Genomic DNA, 24243 nt, shown 5'->3' with positions numbered 1-24243 from the left:
CCAGAGCAGTTGTTGGTAGTGTTCGATCACCTCTGTAACGAGGATCCTTTTTTCCTCCCGACTGAACCACGTATTCCTCTTACTCCTCTCCTTGCCTACAATGATATGAACTCTGCCATACAGAAATCAAGACTCAGTTCCAAATGTGTGACCTACTCGACTGTAGAGGGCAGTAGTCAGCAAGGGACCACAGACAGGTGTTGTTTGGATGCTATGCACAGAGTTGGTGGCACCACATCAAAGGGAGTACAGTGATATAAACTCAGCCATAAAGTGTTTACATAATCAAGACTCAGTTCCAAATGTGTGACCTACTTGACTGCTGTGTAGGCTGGAGGCAGCGATCATCGCGGGCCAACCGCTGTTCAGCAAGCTCCTCCTGGAACTTTAACACATGACGTTGGAATGGCATGTGGAGATGACTTGTGGTTGACGGAGGTAGAAGCACCAGAGCTGAACGGCTGTGCAGCCTGCGATGATGCCGTGTCCTGCCTGGTACGGACTGGATTGGTGTGAGGCCTGCGGGACCGCAGTGTAGGCAGCACACAGGTGACCATGTGGTGCTGGACCGCAATGTAGGCCGAAGGCGTAGTCAGCAAGGGCCCACAGACACGTGTGGTTGGAATGCTAAGCACAGAGTTGGTGGCACCACATCGAGGGGAGTATAGTGATTTAAGCTCTGCATTAATATGTGTACTCAGCCATTGTATAATCAAGACTCAGTTCCAAATGCTTGACCTACTTGACCGCTGTGTAGGCCGGTGGAGTACGTCAACGAGAAAGGAGTGCTGCGGGCCTGTCTTGGGGAGGACAACAATGGTCTGAGGAGGCTGCTAAGGTCACGGGCCTCGGGCTTGGAGCATGCACAGGAACGTGGTGGGCCTTCTTTGACACACGCCGGTGTCGGAAGGTGAGTGGTGTGGCCTGGTTGCGCAGGGGCGGCCAAGACGGGTCTGGGGACCTGCGGCCTGGGGTGCAGCAGGCGCACAGGGTCACAGGCACCGCCGCTCATGGCGCCGGCCTTGTGGCGGGCTGGGATGAGCCGCCCTGGCAGACACGTTGGCCATTCCGGAAGAGAACATTGCCCAGCGCTACGGGCTTGTTATTCACACCCCTACGCTGGCCTGGCATACGCCGGGCCAGCCCACTCTGCTCACGCTTACAGAGGGGGACGTAATGAGCTACTTTCCATGCTCTTCCCCACTGCCTGGGGTAACATGGTTGCGTCCACTGTTCACTACACTCCAAACACCAGCAGTATTTGTCGACATGAGGATGTCTGTGGTTTGCATACTGCAGCCTGGCCAGCACATCCACGCCACACTTTGCATTGTGTACATTCTCATTCATGGGTCACTAGCCTACATGCATGGTTCCTACCGCTCCCCGCGTTCTGCTATTGTGTGGCTGAGGTGCCATGCCGTTGATGGCTCGTGTACATGGCTTTCCCAGGTCACCACAGTAAGTTGTGCTGTTGTGTCTGGTAGGTGGGCATGTTGTTTGGCTATTTGTGTGTGAGTTTGTAACATGTGCATTCCCTGAGTTGTGAGTTGCATGATTGTGGAGTTGAGGTGTGTGGTGTGTTCATTTGGTACTTACCAACGAGCAATGCATTCCCATAGGTGCCAGCCTCAAAGCGCTGGTTGAAGATGGACTGTCGGAAGATGAAGGAATCATTCACACTGCCTGGGTAGTTGGCGACGACATTGGTGAAGGGTCCACGGTGGTCCACTATTGCCTGCACATTGATGGTATGCGTGTGCTTCCTGTTGCGGTGATTGTGTGCAGTGGCGGCAGGAGGCATGAGGAGTACATGTGTGCAGTTGATTGCCCCCAACACGTGCGGGAAGGCAGCTATGGCGTAGAAGCCTTGCTTGGTTTCCAGCTGTTCCTGCGCAGTGTGTGGGAAGTGAAGGTACTGGGGTACCAAGCTGATGATGGCATCAAAGACAGGTGTGTGGAACTTGGATAGGGCTGGCTGTGAGACTCCTCCGACTCTGGCAGTTGTTGGTTGGAAGGTCCCAGAGGCCAACATGTGTAGCAGAGCCAGCAGCTTTGTCTGCGGAGGGATGTTGGTTGTCCGATGTGTTGGAACCATCATCCTGTGGGCAATGATGGTCAGGATGCGTAGGATGGTTGTCCTTTTGTGCCTGTAGTGGGCAATGACATCCTCTGGTGTTAAGTCTGTGAGGCTGGTGCGTTTTCTGAAGGTCCGCTGTCTTTGTCTGTGCTGCCTCTGTGGTAGTCTGGAGGAGGAGGGCGGGGGAATCCGTGAGGGGGTGGTGGGCCTGGGGGTGGTGGCGGCGGGTGTTGTGGCCCTCTCAAGGCTCCGAGCTGCATGATGAGTAGCTCCATGGCATCTGTTGTTCTTCAGGTGTGGCTGTGGGCTGGGCTCCCTTTATGGTGCAGGGTGTCGTCCGACTTAACACCAGGTCGGAGCAGGTGTTAAATCCCTGCTGCTAACGCGCCTTATCGCATGTTTTGTGTTCTTATCTCCGATTTGGCTGCTCGTTGAGAATGTTGCAAAGTGGAGTTTTAGAGTCTTTTTGCATGGGAACGCCTACTCTGCATATCATTAGCGTTAGTTGCCGGTATCATCTGTGGCGATAATTTTTGCGGTGGCTATTGCAGGGAAACTGGTGTTATCGGCTGTTAGCACCAGCTTGTGAATGGTTCGATAAATTTATCACCACTTTGGCTGTGATAAAGTGTCACTAACTTGGCGATAAGTCCTTGAGAATATCCCCCTCAGTGTTTTACATAGGTGTTGTCAGTCACACTCAGGAGTGTTGGCTACTAGGTTTGCCCCAATGTGTGGATGACAATTGTTGCATAGCAGAAGAATGGGTTCCACTTTGAAATAAAAGCCAACTACGTCATACAAATAGGCTGCATGCATTTTCCATGCTCACTTTGGGATACTAGGTTAGCTTTAATACAGAATCTTATATTATTAAGTTGTATTAAGTAACATTCTTTATTGTTTGATTAATACAAATCATTACAAATAAAAGTGATCTCATGTGTAGAACCCAGTTCATTAATCATATGGAATTAAAATATGTCAGTTAACTAGAGCCATTAGAATTTCCATAACAGTTACTCACTATGCAACTAAACAAAAAATGCTTTATTACTTACATACCATACTGGGACATTAATACCACATATGCACACCTTTATCACAGCGGTAGACCCATGACCACAATAAGCATACCATGTGGTTATTGGATTGTACCAAAAGACAGTTTAACTAAACTGTACTCAGTATGTACTATTGTGCGAATGAGCTGTAAAGTGTCTCAGTGTCTACACATAATTATTAAGCCTGCGCTTAGAATGAGTAAATGACTGCCCATAGGACCATAGTATGTATTATTACTTTGCAAAAAAAATCTTAAAACATTTTTACTACACTCCGTGTCAATTTATATAGATTTTAAATCAGAATTCAGCATGGTAACAGCTAGAACGATAAACTTAGTAGATTGGCCAGTCGAACAAATTGACAGAGAGTTATGGCTTGACGACATGTTCTCACTCCATGTTCTATGAATAATGGTTTCAGCAAAGTTTGCCGTACATGGAGTAATCTTGCCGTACATGGAGTAATCGAGGGCAGGCACACACTGTATGCAGTAAAGATGCTTTAGAGAAACTGCAAAGTCTGCAACTGTTTGCTGACCATTGTTGTGTCCATTAGAGAAACTGCAAAGTCTGCAACTGTTTGCTGACCATTGTTGTGTCCATTAGAGAAACTGCAAAGTCTGCAACTGTTTGCTGACCATTGTTGTATCCATTTAGGGGTGCCGTCCTTTGTTGGATATCAGCCACATCTTAACTTAAGAAATAAGTCCCTTTTATACGGTTGCAGATGAGCCCGTAGATAGGGTTGGAGCTCAAGTTTCTCAAATGAATCTACTTATCAACCTGCACAGTGACACCTGGATACAGGTTAAGTTGGGTGATGGATCTCATCTGTCCAGACGCATCCCAACTAATAAGGGTTTAAAATAGGGATGTGTCTTGGCTCCAACCCTTTTTAATCTATTCTTAAGTGATTTAACCCCGATTTTAAATACCTGCAATTCCCATGCACCGAAACTAGGAGGCCAAACATTACCATCATTACTATATGCGGACGACATAGTGTTAATTAGTCAAACAAAAATAGGGCTACAAAACCTCCTAGATGCCACTCGGTTGTATTCTGATGATAACCAACTGACAATAAATCTACAGAAGACACAAACTATGTCAATTAATAAAAAAAGGAAATTCAGCTATGGCTGGTTCTGGAACAACAACCGTATTGAAGACACAACAGTGTACAAATACCTGGGAGTCAAAATTGATAATGGTGGCCAATTTACCGCTCAGAAAGCAAGCATTAGAGGAAAAGGCATTGCGATATCTATTTCGTTAAAAAAATTAAATGGTAAGCTCACCAGTCCCTCCCTCTTGCCCCTGGCACAAGTTATAAGAGCTAAACTGCTGCCCACAATTACTTATGGGAGCGAAGTACAGAGAGGTAGGGATGCGGCGACCCTAGACAGAACTGTGGCATCAGCATACAGAACCATATTCAGCTTGCCAAAACAAACCTCTCCGGCCCAACTCAGGCTGGAATTTGGAGGACAGAAGCAGTCTTTGGCAAGACAAGGTGCATATATAATGACTTGGGATAAAGTCCGTAAGGCAAATGAAGGAACCCTAAACAGCTACTTATGGTCAGAATTAGAACGGTATCCGTCATCGCCAGCTGCCAAATACTTGAAAAGCAGCCTAGTGAATCTAGGGTTACAGGAGCTGTGGAATACTCCTACCAATCACACCACGATCAAAAGAATAGTAAAGAGAACAATAAAACATCTTTCATGGATTGAAGATAAAGCGTGTGTTGCAAAGAGGTCACATGGGTGAATCATCCTAAACTCCTACTCCAAACAAGGCCACCAGAGTTACCTTGACCTCGGCTACTCACGTCATATAAAACTGAAGTTCCTCAAATACAGACTAGGCGTGTTACCATGCACACGCCACTTTCCGCAGTGGCTGAGGGTTAATGGGGGTTCCCTCTGTCGCCTATGTGGCAAGGCATCTGAAGACATGGAACATTTGTTGTGCTCCTGCGAGAAGCTGTTGGAGGAAAGGAAACGGTTACTGAAACACCACTTCAACCACCGTGGAATACGCTCACGAAGGCAGGCAGTTCTTGCCTGTTTTACACCTAGTGACCCGCAGTTGAATTGTAGCCTTGTGAAGTTTTTGAAGGTGGTAGAAACAAAGATGCAGAAAATTGACCGACCGTCATATTCTTAGAGGCTCTTAAAATAAGCAGATCCCTATTTACATTGTATCAACTATGGAAGGTGGAAGAAGAGTAAATACTGGAATTTGTCCCCTTGCCATAAAACACAGAGGACATTTAGAACAATACGTTTACTATTTTAACTCTATCAACATATAAAATCTTATGAACTTTTTAAAAGGAATTAAAAATACAGTTACTACGTGAATGTAATTTTATTAAGTGATGAATAATGTATTGTGTACACATTAGTGTTTTTTTATTATTATTTCTTTTTAAGGATGAATTGCAATGGTTTTAATTAACTATGCTAATAAACTATTACTTACTTACTTACTTACAAATGTATTAATAATGTTCCAGGCATGCTTTTTTGCTGCTAAGGCCTCTTTCTACTGCATAAAAGATAATACATTTGTTGATGTGTGTTAGGCGATGCCTAATTAGGGCTTTACTTACATCCAGTTATTCAAAAGGCTGAAGATTAAAAGTATGTAAGCTCTCTGTCAAATAAATTCTCCAAACATTTGTAAAATCATATTTTGTAAGTTCTTGCCAACACAGATTGCAAGGGTGCCATGATTGGATAAAAACAAAGAATATAAACTTTTTTTAAATGCAGATTGTCTTGCCACATTTTGGCTGGTCCGGCCAAATTTCGTTCAGGTTTCTGCATGACCGATGTTTCTCGGAACCTTAAAAGTAGATTTAAAAGCTTTCATTTGTAATTCATCCAAGAGTTTGAAGTCCTTGCCTCGAAAGCTTACTGATCCATAGGCCAAAGAAGGAATTAGCTTTGCCTTCATAATCTTTACTAAGTGTTCATAGCTGGGGAATATAAGCTTATCACCCAGAGTTCTAAAAGCGAATGTAAGTGAACTTGTTTTGCCTTTATATTATTAAAATGACGTTTAAAAGACACTCTATCATCAAATGTAATTCCTAGATACTTATAAGACTTCACCGACTCAATAACTGTTCCACTAACTTTCCACTCTCGTGTTCGTGATTTAGATCTATCTATTGACATGATTTTTGGTTTTCTTTATATTCATTTGTAATTGGTTTAAAATGATAAACAATAAAAGATGTTATAAGCCATTGTTAAACTATCGGCGTATGGCTTAGTATTATTGTTAGCATATTGTAAGTATTTTATGTTACAGCCTGAAAGATTAGGGGAATGAGCATTAATATTTTGCAGCTGGAGAGGTAGATCAGCTTAAATAGATAAAAAAAACATGGTGCTAGTACGCAGCCTTGATTTAAACTGATTGATGTTTCAAAACGTCGTGTCAAATGACTGCCGTCCCCCAATTTTACCTGGACCCAAATGTTTGTATATAGGAGCATTATCATATCTAGTCATTTCTGCGGTACTCCCCATGCTGCCAACTTTCACCATATCAAGTTACGAGGGACAGAATCAAAAGCAGCTTTCAGATCGACAAAGGAAATGTATAACTTCTGCTTTTTATATATTGTCCTCTCCGCCATCAGTGTGAGGGATAGTAGATTTGTAATTGTTAACTGTCCACTCCAGAATCCTGATTGATGTACTGGTATAATTATAATATTTGATGATGTTCCCCATTCTTTGAGGTCTTAAGCAGACAATATGCAAAGGCCTTCGTCTCCACATCTGCTATAAACCTATAGTTAGCTGGATTATCTGGAGTGCCATTCTTATATATAGGATGTAAAATACTCCCTTGCCATGATTCTAGAACCACTTTTGTTGCTACTACTTCTCCGAATAACAGAGTCAGTACTCTTGCCCACACTTCAGGGGTTGCTTTAAAAACTGCACTGGGGATACCGTTATGGCTGGGTGCTACATATGATCTAATTCCTTCTATAATTGTTATAATTTCCTCATTTATTGTGCCTATTAGTTAATAGCCTTTCTTTATAAGAACTTTCACTCCCCATATGGTGATAGTTTATGTCGCATGAGGTGGTTATTACATTCTACGGGAAAGATTTTTCTGTGCGTTTTTCAGTGCAGGCCCCATTCAGACCAGAGATTAAAATGCCCCAGCTTGATTCTGAAATATTTGCACTATTTGCCCTCCTGCAACTGTTCTCCAAATCGTTAATTGTTCTCCAAAAGGCTTGAATAATGTTTGTTTTTCAAGCATAATGTAGTCTTGACCATATTTCCTAACGGTAAGCCCTTTTGGCCGTCCAGTTCTCCTGTTTGTATGTTTTCCTCAAAATTTCAAAGAATGCTTTCTGTCAGGACTGGAGATTGGATGTGTTTGCTTATATACTGCCCTTACTACTTTGTTGCGAACCTTCTTTTGTAAATAGAGTTTCTGCGAGTACCACCTGCTATAGGTGGATTTAATGGGGATTCCCCTAGGTGAGGCTGTTGCTGGGAATTTTTGTTAAGGATGAACATAAATAAGACCAAGTATCTGCCATTGATTTTCCATTTTGAAATTCATAATAGGCCTAGTCTATTTGATTCTCCACAAATTTCAGAATTAATTGTTTTGATTCTAATTAATTAACACTAATAAAACTTACTTCAATACATTCTTCAAGAGAATGTGGTCTGTTACATTTCTGCTGAAAATACCACACACCTCCCTTTCGGCAACCATGAAATGAACAATACAACTAATAATAAATAACATGGTAAAAATCACAACCACACAGATTTAAACATTAAAACCCATACTAGGTTAAAAAATGTACAATTATCACTTATAATGACAAAATCTTTATATTTCTCACGTCTTCTCAAATCCGTAGTGTCTTCTATGCTTGTCATTTCATTGTGGAACTGTCTCAAGAAAACCTCTTGATCACCACCTTTGTGTTTTACCACTCTGTTGAGATTCTAAATGTGGGAATCTTCCATCTGAGCAGCCTTTCTAAAGATCTTTACTATCGTCATAGGTTTGCGGAACTTAGAAGACCTGCTAGAGCTTTGACTCTCACTAAATGTCCCACACCTGCATTTGATTTTCCAACAGCTTTCTTATGATCCACATATTATTCATTACTCACTTTCAACTTTTCCACTACTCCCACTCTTCACTCTCACTCCCATTTTCCACATTCTTACTAATATTAGTTGATGCAGAACAAAGCATGGAGTTAGTGTTCCTCGATCCATGGTACTATGAGGTGTGACCTTCAATCAATTTCATACCTTCCACTTTCCAACTTTTCCCACTACACTAAATGTTTAAATGTTTTGTTCAGCCTCTTCAGCCTTCCTTAGATTTCTGGATGGCATTAAGAGCATGCCTAGTTTCAATCTCGTTGGCATCATACAAACGTTCCCCAACACTCCACATTTTACATTCTTCCAGAGAATGTGGAATGTTAATACTCTGAAGATACCAAATCCTGCTGTAGATGTTCTTATATGGCTGGGCAGTGATATTTGTTGCCATGCATTTATAGACTGGGTCATGGTTTCACATGCAGCCAACAAGTCCCAAGCCTAGTCGCTGAAGATGTTGCCTTACCCTAAAGCAGGGTGTTTGATATGTCAGCCTTAGGGTGGTCTTCCCTCTAACATTTTGCCTATTCCCCTCCTATTTTTTTCGTGAATCTGTTTTTGTGACCCTAGGACTCTGTGCACGTTACCACTGCTAACCAGTGCTAAAGTGCTCTTCCCTAAAACATGATAAAATTGGCTTACACTTATTGGCAAATTAGTCCCTAGTAAAGTGATATACCATATACCGAGGGCTGGTAAAGTAAATGCTACTAGTGGTCCTGTAGCACTCATTGTGCCACCTACTTAAGTAGCCTCTTAAAACATGTCTCAGGCCTGCCATTGCAGCACATGTGCAGTTTTTAACTTCTAATTCGACTTGGCAAAAGTAACCCATTGCCAAGCCTAAGCCTCCCTTTTTATTATATTTAAGTCACTCCTAAGTGAGCTCTAGAGAGCCACAAGGCCAGGGTGAATTGTAATTAAAAAGCTGGACATGTACTTTTACGGTTCACATGTCCTAGTAGGAGAAAACTCCCAAATTAATTTTTCACTACTTTGAGGCCTACCTCTCCCATAGGATAATGTTGGGTTACCGTATCACACTTAAATAGTGATAACTTTTATTTGGGAGCAGGTAGAAATGTCATGTGTTGTACCTAGAAAGTTGTTATTTAAAATCATGTTAATGGTAAAGTCAGATTTTAAGTCACAATTCTGAAAATGCCATTTTTAGGAAGTTGGCATTCTCTTGTCCTACCTTCGGTGTAGTTGGCCCTTGTGTATTCCTTTCAAACAGTCATGCAATAGAAGGACGGGGTGTTGGCAGAATAGGCCACCGAATGCAGGATGGGGGGCTGAGCTGGTCACAGCCCTACTTGCACTTTAAAGACACTCAGCTCACACACAAATAATTTCACATTAGCCTACTGTTACTGCAGACACACTTGGACTAGGTCAGGGAGGCAGAAAATTCCAGACACTTGAGTAGGGGGAAAACTCCAGATGTTTCTTCCACTTCAAAGCTACCAATAAATATAAAAATAGGACCCTCAGACCCACTCTTCAGTTCACTTCTGGACCTGCGGAAGGACCCTCAGAGGACTGTCCTGCTGCCTGTGGCCTGCTGTGTACTTCAGAGGGCTACCCTGCTGCACCACGAGGGCTGCCCTGCCACCTGAAGCATGCTCTGTGTGCTTAGAGGATGGCTTGAGATGTGCTTTCCTGCTTGAACTCAAGACTTTCATAGTGACTCCAAGGTCTAGTTGGCTGGCCTCCTCTTCAAAGCCTCAGGGACAGAAAAGGCTCCAAAGATCTTAAGCTCACACCTGGACAAGGCCTAAGTGAGTCATGTCACTCCAAGTGGTGCTCCCTCCAGTCCTGGACCCTTGGAAGTGGTGCTGAAGGTGCCCAGATAGCCCACATCCGAAACCTAGGAGTTTCTGCCAAAACATACACTGACAACTGAGAGAAGAAAAGGACTACTCGCTCGCAGATCCGCCCAAAGTGCATTTCTGGTTGGCCTGAATTAGCTCCTGCTACATTCTTCTCCTCAGCAGAAAATCCTGTTCAGCGCTTCTCACAAAATAGGTATCCAGCCACGTAGAGCGCTTGCAGCTTCAATCCGCTGGAGATTTTCCACTTCTATAAAAGTAGCTAAGTCCAAACGTAAAAATCTTCACTGTAACTTCATCCAGCAGCTTCCCAACAATGGTGCCCCCTTCTCAGACAGCCCCTGATGCCTTGTCCCGCTGAACTTACCCTTCTCAGACATTTTTCTTGAAAGTCCTAACGTAAGAAGAGACAGAGCCCAGAGCCCAGTCCATGTCGTGTAGCCGAACAGCTCACCATTACGGTCGACCATAAATTTTGACTTTGCCCTGGTCTTGAGAGATTAGATGTCTGGGGTTCGCACTTTGATCTTTTAAGTGCTATTTTTCACTTTAAACTTTAAAAATGCATAACTCTGTTTCTACTGATTAGATTGTTTTTGTTTTGGTGTAAATGATTTATTAAAATTAACTCTATTCCTCTAAATTAGAGTGTGATTTTTCTTGAGTTGCGTTTACACTTTGTTACTCTTTAAGTGCTGCATAAATATTTTGACTCTAAGTTAAGCATGACTGCTTTTGTACCAAGCTACCAGAGGGTTAAGCACAGGTAAACCAAAAGACAGATGCAAATCCTATCTCCCGATCTCCCTCCTCAATATTGAGGTGAAAATACCTGCGAACATTCTTTCCACAAGACTATGCCGGGTTATAACAACATTAGTCCACTGTGATCAATCAGGATTTGTGCCCGGCCAAGCGACTAGATGGAACATCCGTAGAACCCATAAATGGATGATGGCAGCCAGGGATCGAGACACACTTCATATACTTCTGTCCCTAGATGCAGAGAAAGCGTTTGACGCTGTGCACTCACCCTTTCTAGAGGCTGCTTTGACCAAGTTTGGGCTGGGACCAAAGTTGAGGAAATGGGTGTATCTATTATATAACTCCCCCAGGATGACTTCACAAGATTTTCCCATTGCACATGGGACAAGGCAGGGCTGCCCCCATCCCCGCTACTATTTGCACTGATAATGGAGATCCTGGCCTGCCGGATCAGACAATGCTTGGAGATGCAGGGATTTAGGGGGAGCCCGGGTGATACCGTAGAAGAGAAAATCTCCCTCTATGTGGACAATGTTCTCTTATTCATAACACGTCCAGACACCATGATTTCCACCCTCTTCTAGACAATAGACACATATGAACAACACGCGGGATATAAGGTCAATTGGCACAAATCACAGATATATAGCCCACGCCCAATGAGAGAATAGCCACCGCTTCCGAGAGATCTACAGGTAGCGACCACTGGGTTCACATATCTGGGCACATTTCTCACCACTGAGAGCAGCATATGTCGTCAATGCAATATTCAACGAAGATGCCCAGAGATGGAAGAACCTGCCGCTCATGATAATGGGCCAGGCGATGATGTTTAAAATGAAAACCCTACCACAATTCCTCTACACACTACAGAACGTCTGCCACCCGATCCCACGCACAATATTTTGAGAGATAGATGCTGAACTGCGCTTGTTTTTGTGGCTGGGGAAACACCCACAGATTGCACTACGAACACTGCAGCGCAACCAATACAATGGAGGACTGGCATTACCAGATGTGGAAGCCTACTACTGGGCTGAGCATCCCACTCCTATTAATGATTGAATAGATACAGCAGGCGATCACCCAACATGTAGGTTGGAACGAGGAACAATGACCCCACACACATTCCTCCACTATTTTTATGGAGGGAAGGGAGTCAGGGGGCTGCTCGCAGCCACAAAAACCACTCTGAAGGCATGGGGGAGATCATCCAAAACAATGGGATGGGCTCACAAACGTACTAAGGCAACGCCACTAGGGAAAGGAAACTGGCTAAAGGAGATGGGTAAAATAATGGGATTCAGGGAATGGGACAACATAGGGATCTCAACATTAGGGGATATTATAGACCAAGATACCCTTAAAACCTTCCCCTCTCTATGCAACAAATTCACACTTCAAACACCCCAATTCCTCAAATATTCCCACGCATGGCTAGTGGAGGGTATAAATGGGGCAAACCTACGGGAATGTTCACCACTAGAGGGAAGGCTACTACAAGAACAAGTCATACTTAAAGCAGTCTCAGTTGCATCCAAAACCCTAAATAACAACATGCAGGACAATCTAGGCAAAATTAGGAACACATGGGGATCTGGGGGACATGGCATATTTGGATTGGGAGACTCTTTGATACACCCTAGGGAGGTGGCAATCAAAACACAACTACGCCTTATCCAATATAAAATTCTTCACAGAGCCTACTACGACCGGGTCAGACCAAACAGGATTGGGAGGGCTAACAACCTGAACTGCCTTAGATGGGGACAAGATCGGGGAAACTATTACCACACAATATGGGACTGCCCAGTCATACAGATCTACTGGTGTGAGACAGTAGGAAAACTCGGAAAAGTAATACAGGCAACCATTACTATGGATTCGAAACTTATACTGTTAGGGATTCCTAGCGATGTGGACATTGACAGACTGAAGGTCATACTCAGCACATTAGGAATGGTGGTAGCGAAAAGAGATATAGCAAGGCATTTGGGTACCCGAGCCACTGACAATACACGATTGGAAGGCAGGAATGGGCATATACATGGCTGCAGAAAGGGTCACATACAAGGGTAGAGGCTGCCCAAGAAGGTTCGACAGGATATAGGACAGCTGGAGGAAATATTATGGGCTCGACCTACTGGATAAAGACACACAGACTATATACACCTAGGGGGCAGGATAGATATAACCACACTATCGGCTCAGGGGTGATGTGATACCTAAAACAATGATAAAATAATGAAAAAATAAAACCGTAGGTATGGGACATGGATGAGATAATACTGAGATACTGCAGATATGCTGTACAGAATATTAAGCTTGTATACACTCCAAGGACCATAGGGAGTTGGGGGGGGGGCGCATATTACTATGTGCGACAACAGTTATGTTTTAGACTGTTTGTTTCTTTTATTCCTCCTATGGAATTGAACATCAATTAAAAAAGAAAAATTAAAAAGAACACTTTCTAAGTCTTCACAGAAATTAATTTGTGATTCAGGGATAGGACAAACCCTCAGTATTTTGGCTCACATGGCAGTATGGGATGAATTGTAATGTGTGATAACCTGCACAACCAAGAGGATGCTTGTATCTGACAGCACCCACCTTCCACTGCATTTTAAGGGCACTGAAGTCCAAGTGCCTTAAGATATTTCAGCACTCACGGTGTACCATGAAAATGTTATTTAGTGTGTCAGTTCTCTTCACTGGACTAAAGCAGCAATTTTACTGATGGGTAACAACCCTCTACAAAAAGTAAAATAATAAAGATGCTATCTCGCAGCTTTCAATGTTTTTAAATCAGAATCTGTGTCAGCTGTAAATCCGCAATAAAATTCCTCTCAAATATTTTTTAGGAATGGGATAAGTGCAAGCAACCCGATTGGAACATCTTGGATACAGCTTCAGTACAAGAGCCATAAGTTCCAACACCTGTCACAGGACCTGGGCTTGTTGTGGGTACTCACCAAGGACCAGATGATCCTGAGATGCAAACTGTAAAGCAGAAGAGCGCTCACCAGCTCAACCGCGGCAGATCTGCTTCAGGCACAAAATGGATCACTGCCCTCTCCTGATCATCTCTTTAATTGAGCATCTTCTACTATTGTGTAGTCTCGCCCACTGTGTCACTGCTGTTCCTTATCCTCTCCCTATTTCTTTGCCTATGCACTATGAAAGACTGTTTTTCACATAGAAGCTCACTTTTTTCCTCTCTCCTTTTTACACCTATTTTTCTTTACCATAGTCTTTGATTTACCAAAACGCCAGGGGTGGAGAATGTGACATCACACACTATTTGACCACTATTAAAATCAAGATTACCATTCTACCACAATTACTCCCACAATAACTTCCTGTTTATTGCTGAGAGACTAGTGGAAAGACATGCAAATGGTGAATACAGAAAGTAAATAGGGTTCATCTGAATCCCTTTTATCTTCCTTTCCTGTCACTGCCTTAATAATCAGTTCAGACTTCAGGTTTAAAAGGGAGTGTCAGGAGTACTAATACTGATCTCCTCAGGTCGGACAACCCTGCTTAATGTTTCACAGTTGAGAAAAATCCGCCACAAGAGGTGGCTCTGGCTCCACAAAGGTTTAAGTCAACTTAAATGGCTAATTTAGGACCTGTAGTCCACCACCAAGTCTGGTGTAGAAAGACTGCTAGGGGAAGTAAGCATGGTGTCCATGAGCCACTAGCACCCACCCAAGCATGTTAGGAAGACCAGACATGTGAGTAATGAACCCATGTTTTGAGGATCAATTTCAGGACTAGCATTTGGTGGTGGAACTTCTGCAAGCAGCAACCATCATTGGTTAATTGTCACCTAGATGATCTCTCCATTAAGTGGCTTCTCCCATGGCAAAAGCAGGCACTTTGGTGAAGAAATGTTTGTTGCCAAGTGGAAAAGCTCAAAATGTGGTAGATATACCACTATTGCTTTGGCAGAGGAGAGAAAATCAAGTTGTAGCGGGCAAATTTAACAAAATAAAATTGATAAACTGTAAAGCAGTCCATCTTTCACTTTCACCCAGCTCACTTGCTATTCCCCTCTTAGTCAGTCTCTTCCGCTCTGGCAAGAGCTCTCCTTCTCTTTTTTCATTACACCCATAGACCTCTATGTTCGACATGCGATGTAACTGAACAGTTTCATTAAATGTAGTCAATTAAAATCTTTATTTAATCATATGTGGAATGTTTTTGACCTTTTTTTTATAAATAAATTTTATTGAGTTTCCCCCAGGACTTAAAACATAGACAAAACATAGTTCTCATCCCAATCAGTATGCAATCTGCGGCCACACATCTGTCAACACTTTTCCCGTGTCTTTCCCACCCCTCTGCATTTGTTACATACATGATACCCATTCACTGTTGGCCGAAAAAGATTGCATTTCCTTGTCCAAATTCCATGGTGAGTGCCGGCAGGGTTCATTCAGAATCCCTCTAAATCAGGCCTAGTCTATCCATATCCTCAAATATGTGTGTGGGCAACCCTTTGCTGTATATATTGGGCACTCCATCCTCATGCAGTGACCCATACCCTTCCTCCAACCCTCCAGCGAGGAGTGTGATTTACATTTCTAATTTTGAGAAATATCCTTGTTTGCAGCCACGAGAGCTACCATCTGGACCAGGGGTACTCATAGTACGGCCCGCGGGCCGCCAGCGGCCCGGCAAGCCTTTCTTGGCGGCCCGCTGACCTTTCAGACATCGTACCAGTGTTTTTTTTTTTTTTCAACAGTGTCAGCAAACACAGACTCTGCTCTGTGGGGGCCCGGGGATTCAAGCGAGAGTCCGAGTGGAGCTGCTGGGGCGCTAAGATGTGAAATACAACAAAGCCTCGTTATCATGCAAATGGTCTCTTAAAGACCTGTGAAATACTAGGGTGGGGCTGTGTGTGTGCCCTAGAAGGGAAGCTGCCTCAGCTGCCACACAAGCGGAGGGAGGGGGGGGCGGGGGGGAGAGGTGACAAAGAATGACAAGAGAACAGCAGGGTGTGAGAGTCGGCTAAGGGGCCAGAGGGTGACAGAGGGAAGTAGGGAGAGACAGAAACAGACAGAGACAGATAGAGATAGACGGAGTAGGGAGGGAGATGGAGGAGGGAGGGAGGGAGATAGAGAGAGGGAGAGAGAGAGATATGTGTATGCCGGGTCCGGTGGCTCAGTGGACAAAGGCGTCCGCTGCAGGGACCTGTGTTCCACCTCATGGTCACAGTTTTATTTTTTGTTGCTTTAGCCCTGCCCCCTCCCCCAATGACTCCGCCCCCAAGGTGCGGCCCTCGGCCACAAACCACACTGTAAATTTGGCCCCCAAGAGAAAGTTTGTGAATACCCCTGATCTAGACTCACCTGTGTGTGTAAAATGGCCATCCTTGGGTCCTGCCGAATATGCCGTCAGCCCAAGACGTCACTTATTGTTGAAAGAACCCACTCCCAGGAGGGGGCCCAGACCCTACTAATCGACACGATAGGTAGCAGGACCCTTCAGTCCTCAAAACAATGCAGGCAGCATGAAGAGGCCACAACCCCTCTCGCCATAACTGTATCTCATATAGCATGTGCAGTGAAGATAGTGCAACTGAATAAGTTGGAATTGTTCTGCCACCCCTAACTCTCTTCAGTCATGATCTGTTAGAGGCCCCAGGTAATCCTCCCATGCATCCCATACCTAGGGGAAATAATTAGGTGTGTTAATCACCAGTGACCTAATAATTTGAGAGATTTTATGCTCTCAGAGATCATCCACCAGTATTTTAGCCTTCAGTTGATTGAAATCTAGCAGCCCGAAAAGTCCCCCACAGAAGGCATCAGGGCATGAAGCTAATGGGGGTACATAAAAATGAACTATGGTAGAGGTCAAACTCCACCTGCAACATGGCAAAGGACTTCAAGATCGCTCCCTGCCTGACAACCCCTAGCTTGGTTATCCTGCTCATATTCCATTGTCGGTGTCCCTTGAGTTGAGTCAGTAGAAGTAGAGCAGTCATCCCCGAAAGTCTCTCCCACAAACCCAGCAACTTCATCGTATTATGCCAAGCCTTTATTACCACCTTCATGGCCGGGGGAAGAGTAAACATAGTCACCCCCCCATGGAGGAGGTGTAATAATTGAACTCTCTGCATCGCCCCCCGATTTGGAGTGAAGGTAGGGTTGGTTATCCACCATTTGTTAAGAATCACTAGGTAGGCAACTTTGCAATAAGAACCTATATCGGCTGTTGCTATGCCCCCGTTATAAGTGGATTTGCAGAATTTGTGTAAAGCAAATCTGACTACTCCCTCCTGCCAAAGAAAGCCCCTCAGGGCTCTGATGATTTTAATGAAGAGACTCTTAGGGAGTATGTAAAGATAATTCTGTAGGTCCTAGAGCACTCTGAGTAGAGAGACCATCTTAAAAATCGCTGAGCTGCCCAGGAGAGAAAGGGGAAGTACCAGAACATACTGATCGCCAGCAATCGAATTAGAGGGTGGATATTGTGCTGCCATGCTCTTTGGGGTCTTGTGTGAAGTGAGGGCACGCAGGTAGTGAACCCCCTGACAGCTGGGTGCTATGAGCTCACGTCATCTCTGAAGGTTGGTCACTGAGGAGCAACAAGGGCGACTTAGTCTCATTTAGATGCAGGATGGAAAAACGTGCTGAAAACTCTGCATCAGGCTGAGACCAGACCATTGCAGGTTACTCAGAAACACAAGAACATCGTCAGCATATAATGTGGTTTTGTCAGCACCTAGCACCCACTCAAACCCTCTAATCAGGGTAGCAACCCTGTTCTAGTCTGCCAGAGTCTCTGTCACTAGTATGAAGAGAAATGGACAAAGCAGACTCCTCTGTCTGGTGCCCCTCAACTCTGGAAAATCACCTACATAGGCCTCCAAATCCTAACCTGTTTCTTTAAATCGGTGTACAGAAGCCTTACGCAGTGGCAAAACCATGACCCAAAGTTGAGCCGCTCCAGTAGGAGGCTGAGGTAAACCCATCCCACTGAGTCAGAAGCTTTTCCAAAATCTGCCAGAAAGATCGCAGATGGGCATGAAGCTTGTCCCCCAGTACGAGTATGTTTGAGACCCAACTAATGTTGAGTGTGGTTACCCATTTCAGCATAAAGCCTGATTGATCTCTTGCCACCAATTCGCCAATGATTGATGTCAGGTGCTTCACCAGTGCCTTAGCATGAACCTTCACCTTCACATTCAACAGTGAAATCGGACAATAGGACAAGCACCGCCCCATTGGCCGTCCATGTTGATGTATGACCATGATCTCGGCTAAACAGATGTCTGTGGGCAGTACTCCCTGCTCCACCGTCTCCATCAGTATTGAAGTCATGGGTGTAAACAGTTCAAATGCGGGTAACTCAAAGGATCCCGTTGGGCACGGGCCTTCCCATCAATGAGCTGGCTGATGGTCTCTAAGAGCTCATCTGCTGTAATGAGTCCCTCCAGAGATTCTCTTTCCAAGGGATCCAGAATCATTCCAAGAGTGTCCCTATAATTTCAAGAAAAGTCACCATCAGGGGTGGAGGACATATATGCAAAGTTCTGAAAGCAGCACTCTGTGGTTGAGACCTATTATGACTATTATGTTATATATCTACCAAGCGAGTCATGCCACACCTGGTAAGCCTCGAGAGGCAAGCCAATGTGAAGTGAAGGAGAATGGCCACTCCTCGGGATTTGCTGGTGAACCCAGCATGGTAGACTTGCGGGAAGTCCATTCTTGCCAAAAATTGGCACTTGTTGCCCACAAGGTGGATGTCTTGTAGAAAAAGTATGCCTAGGTTCTGGAATTTTGCCACTTTCAGAATTTCCCCGTCTCACTTAATGTATCCAAGGATATCATTCCCATTCCAGTAAAGGACCGTCACTAGCCCCAGAACAACTTCAAGATTTATAGCCAACCATTGGGGGTCAAGGCTGGGATGCAAGATGGATCCGCACACTGGTGGCGACCTGGACTACTGTACAAATAAAAACCATGAGCAGGTGCAGTTTCCAATCCCCCCCATCCCCCACCTAGCAAGGACACAACCCCCCCCCCCCGAGTGAGTTGTCTCCTGGATTGGATTATAAGATCCAAGAATAAACGAGGAGACCCAGCACCAGCGACAGATAATACAGGCAGGGGGCAAGAGCAGTGGGCCACATTCACCACTGCGTCTGAACTGCCAACTGCTGAACCTCCTGCCGCCCAATACAGAGCACGTCACTTCTGGCACATCAGCCTCCAGACAGTCCTTTGGTTCATGCCTCCCAGGGTTGCAGCTTGCTGCAGCTCGCTGCAGCTCTCAGGACCACGTTTCCTGAGTCAACAGTTTAGCCGGTCAAAAGGCCCAGAGTATGTCCGCCTCGCACGCTTCGACAGAGGGTCTGGGAGCTCCACTCCAGCCAGGGTTGGATTGGCAGGGCGGGCAATTGGCCAGTGCCCGAGGGGCGTGTGGCAGAGGCCATCTTGTGGGACGATTTCTTTTCATCAACTCCATATACCTGGGCTGATTTTTTTCCAATGGAGCTGCAGCTTCAGGTGAGAGGTAGTCTGGGCAAGCCACATATTAGGCCCATTAATTGTTATTTGTAGAGTAACAATAGAGCAATGTGGTGCACCTCTTTCCGTCCAATGCCTTGGAAGGTGCCAGTGAGCCTTTGTGGGAGATGCACCTTTTAAGCAGCACAATTAACAAGTCTTTGGTGTGGGGAGAAGGCTTTTGTCCCCCACAACTGGTCATAACGATCAAACAGACAAGCCGCGGGTACCTGCTGCCAGTTTTCTACAATTGAGGTTAGGCGTGTCATTCAAATATTGTGCAATGGAATGAGAGAAAAAACACAAAGAACCACCAAAGTTTTAAATAACTTTGCAATTTAAAAAAAAATCTGAATACAAAAGGATAAGAATAAATCACCTTTTTCATCAGTGTCGCTTGAAAAACAAAACAACTCATTCACCCTTCATCCTGGGGTGTAAAGGGAGAGGAAAGAGGAAAAAGGAAGGGAAAGGGAAAGGGAAGGAGAGATAAAAGGAAACGAGAGGCAGGGAGAGGGAAGGAGGAACAGACAGAGGGGGAGAGGAAAGACTAGGTGGAAATAAAGGCTGAATGTTAGATTGGGATAGAGAGAGAGTGAAGGATGGGAAATAAAAGTGGAGAGAAAGGAGATGGCAAAGGGAAGAAGAGTGACTAGCAAATGATGAAAGAAAGTGTGGATGAAGAAGAGGATATTAGACATTTCCTGATCAGTGAGAATAAGGAAGAGGTGGATTAGTGCCTCATAATCTCCTTAGTTCTCTGACGGTTCAGTAGTCTATTGCTTGATTTAAAAGTTGGTGTGCATTGTAGGAAGTGCTGAATCTACAGTGGAACCCACAAATGGTGTTTCCTTAAACAAACATAGTACAGTAATGGAAACACAAGTCAATTCTCCTCTACAGAAATAGGTGACTTTTCCATTACCGTCCAAACTTGAAATAAGCCTAAGGGCATATCCACTACCAGAGCTAACCCAAGGTCCCTCCACGTCCCCGAATCACCCCAAATCACCATTAAAAAGTACTTACAAAGACCAAAATCCATTGAATTTCTTTTGAGAATGGTGGTTTTCTGCAAATGTTGAGGTTTGCTAAAGTAGGTAGGTACTGACTGCAACATTCCAATAAATAGAACACAACAGAATATAACATTAGGTATTGTACAGGATACTTTGGAGTTCAAGGGATGGATGAAAATGAGTGTGAGTGACAAAGAAAAGCACAGCAGAAAAAAGGGAGAATTTGCAAGACAGAAAATAGAACTGAAGTAAAACTCAAAGTGGAGTCAGATATTGAGAGGGTGGGCAATAAAGACATTGGAGGTAACAATATACTCTTGAAAACAACACGGGGGAAAATGGCGGCAGCTGGTTAGAGGCAGTCGCAGGCTCACGTCTCTCGTCAACATGCTAAATCGCTAAATCGCTGAAGGAGGACAGAACGGCTAAAAACGGGAAGGCAGCAAGTATTTTTCAAAACGGGCATCTTTTTCCACTCTAGTAACCTTTAGGGGCTCGATGAGCAAGTGAGGTCGTTTGGATTTGGGAGTTGCAGTACTACGGCGCTCAGGAGCAAGGGTGTCTAGGAGGCGGAAAAAAAAAATAACCTCGACGCAACTGGCTGGCGTCTTTCTTTCCCTCGGTCTAATGCTCGGCGCTTAGCGCCTGATACAAGGCAGCGGCAGTGGGGGGGGGGGGGAGCTGGAGGCTCGTGGAGGGCGTGGACGGCGATGGTTTGAAGCCGCCACCGGGCTCGCGGTGAGGAGAGGGGTCGCAGCAAAAGTTGGGATTAGATCGGCGAGGCTGTTTTTGGAGCCCACTAGCCCCTCGCATCGGGGGAGCAACGCTAGACTTGATCACTTGCAGGATTTCCCAGATACAATCACGCCGGGGGGAAAAAAAGGACAGGAGGAGGCTGAATCCGACATATGGCGAACTTCAATGACTCCGGTAAGGAGAAGGGGGAGATACTGGGGGCCCAAACTCCATTTTGATAGGGAAACGGGGGTCCAAGTAAATCAGAGCCCACAGCTAGATAGTAACAACATTAAACCTAACAGGTATACCCTCAGAAGTAGAGAGATTTGGGGGAGGAGGAGAGCTTCCCCTGAACCAGACCCCGCAGCTCCCATGAACACGGCAACAATAGATAAAAAGCAAAGCGCTAAAATAGATAGAACTTCTAAGAAAGTAATAACCCCAACTTCCAGCACGGCTGACAAGAAAGAAAGGAAAAATTCTGGGAAAGCAAAAGCTAATAGAGTTACACCCTCTCTAAGATCCTTCTTTAAAGCTCAGACTGCGCAACTCGTTGTCGGGGGCAAAACAGATCAACCAGAGACTGATATAGCTTTAAAAAAAGGAGAAGCTAAACTACCTACAGCTGAAGGCTCCACCATACAGATCCCCCAAAAAAATAACAAAAATAATAAGGAAAGAATGGAGCCATTGGCACTTGAAAACAGATATGAGCTTTTAGAGCTGGAGAATAGCACTACTGTTGACGTGCCACCGTCCATGCCGCCCAAACAGGACCTCCTCAACCCTGCGGGGGAAGTGAGTACCCCCCCGGACGATTTAAATTCGATAAATGGTACAGATGCAGCAAATGTTGGAGGGGTGCCCTCCCTCACAGAAGGGCTATTAACAACTTTATTCACGGAAATCAGAGAAAAATTTGCGGTTTCAGAAAACAATCAACTTAAAATACAAGCAGTTTGTGAGAATTTTGAAATTAAACTGAACGCAATCTCTGATAGGGTGGGAGCTGTGGAGGGAGTAGTGGAAAATTTAACGAAACAAGTCGAGAAAAACACCCATGAGATACAAGCATTAAGAGGAGAAGATAGAGCTCTAAAAGACAAACTAGAAGTTTTAGAAAATGCCGCAAGAAGGAACAACATTCGCCTCTTAAATGTCCCGGAAGATGTAGAAGGTAGCGATATAAAATCATTTGTTATTAACATCTTATGCGATATTCATCCCGATTTAGATAAAAATATCTTGGAGGGAGATATACAAAGAGTCCATAGAGACCCTTACTTTAAAAAAATCGGGAAGAAAAACCCCAGAAAGATCCTGGTTAATTTCAAATCATATACCTTAAAGGAGAAGATCCTGACAGGAGGTCTGAAAGCAGGAGACTATAAGAGATCTGATTGGTCCCTCCGAATCAGATCGGATATATCCCATTTTACTCAGGAAAAACAATGGGAGCTGGGGAAATCATTACAGGAATTGAAAACTATGGGTGTTACAGCGGCTTTACGGTTCCCAGCATCTCTGAAGGTTATGTGGGAAAATAAGAAGTACATTTTCAAAGATCCCGAAGAAGCAAATGCCTTCATAAATCGAATTAAGAGTTCCTCAGCGAAATAAAATAAATAATTGTATGTCTTGAGCCGAGGCTGAGCCTGAAAATAGAGGAATCCCTCTTGTAGGTAAAAGGGAGGTTTCACTATGGGGTGGGGTGGGGGGATGGAGCCCATCTATAAACTGGAAATGTTGTTTATTTTTAATTTGCACAGGGTGGGGAGCATATGGGAAAGAAAACAAAAAATGTCCTCAGCTGAAGTGGCAATCTCCAAAAAACATTTAGTTTATCTCTATCCTAATCATAACACTGAAAAACTCAATATAGAGTGATGTCGAGGATGAGGAAATTTGATTTAGAAATAATGACGTGGAATGTAAACGGTTTGAGGGTACCCAGAAGGAGAAATAAGATATTGGAATTTTTAAGATTGTCCGAGTGTAAGGTCTTTCTTATACAAGAATCTCATCTACTGAGGGAAGAATGGGAGCTAATTATAAAGCACCATAGGTGGATCGAACATTGTATATGCACAAACCAACCTTACACTTCTAAAGGCTCCGCAATATTAATCAAAAAATCAGCATTGGCAGTGCTGAAAGAAAGTATTGTGGATCCTGCAGGTAGATGGGCGATGGCAAAAATAAAAATAAATGGTTATGGAATGTCGCTTGCAAGCTATTATGGCCCCAATTGGGATGATCCGAACCCCCTATACACATTGATACCCCATTTATTAGAAGTCGATAATGATATAATTTTAGGAGGGGACTTCAACTTGGTCTTAAATCCAGGTAGAGACTCGACCTCTTCCAGAGCTGTATCTACCACAGTAAAAATGAGAAGAGCCTTAAGACAGTTAATAGTGGATATAAATCTAATAGATATATGGAGTGAGATGCTGGTTAAATCTAAAACGAAAGGCAGCAAGTTCACTTTTCATAACAAAAAGTGCGGCCATAGATCAAGGATTGATTTTTTTTTAGTAAGTACGACTTTTTTTCAAAATACGGTCTTAGTAGCTCATGCCCCCCAACATATGTCAGATCATTCTGAAGTTATTATAAAAGAAGCCATATGCAAGACTCAATCATCCCGAAGGTGTACTATAAATAGAACATTATTGTTGGAACAATCTATTATTCGAAAACTAAAAATAGATACTAAAGAATTTTTTGAAAATAACTTAGATTCTGCAGCAATTCAATCAGTATGGGACCACATACAAAGCTTTTTTGAGGGGGATATTATAAAGCATAAATTGTAATCAATCTAAGAAGCAAAAAGAGGAAACAGGAAAGTTAGAAATGGAGCTACAGAAACTGTATGAAATCCTTGAAATGGACGAAGATAATGAGAACATCGTAAATAGCATAAAATCAGTCAAGTATAAATTGAATAATCATTTAGAAGTTATATTAAAAAAGAAATGGGAGGCCAGTAAATTGGCTCATCATGAATATGGGGAAGGGT

At 44.0% G+C, this 24243-nt stretch overlaps 1 protein-coding gene across 1 annotated transcript in view; it reads left to right on the top strand.

The window, feature by feature from the left end:
* Positions 1-15124, top strand: part of LOC146866712 (fish-egg lectin-like) — a 79575-nt gene extending 64451 nt beyond the window's left edge. Inside the window, exon 4 of the mRNA XM_085600649.1 lies at positions 13792-15124. Coding sequence (XP_085456775.1) covers positions 13792-13936 — 145 coding nt within the window. The 3' untranslated portion in view covers positions 13937-15124. The remainder of the gene's footprint in view (positions 1-13791) is intronic.
* The last annotated feature ends 9119 nt before the right edge of the window (positions 15125-24243 follow it).

This window comes from Triturus cristatus, chromosome 1_2 (assembly GCF_964204655.1).
Source record: "Triturus cristatus chromosome 1_2, aTriCri1.1, whole genome shotgun sequence".
NCBI lineage: Eukaryota > Metazoa > Chordata > Amphibia > Caudata > Salamandridae > Triturus > Triturus cristatus.
The sequence above is the reverse complement of the archived record's forward strand: the minus strand, read 5'-3'. Positions and strand labels throughout refer to the sequence as shown.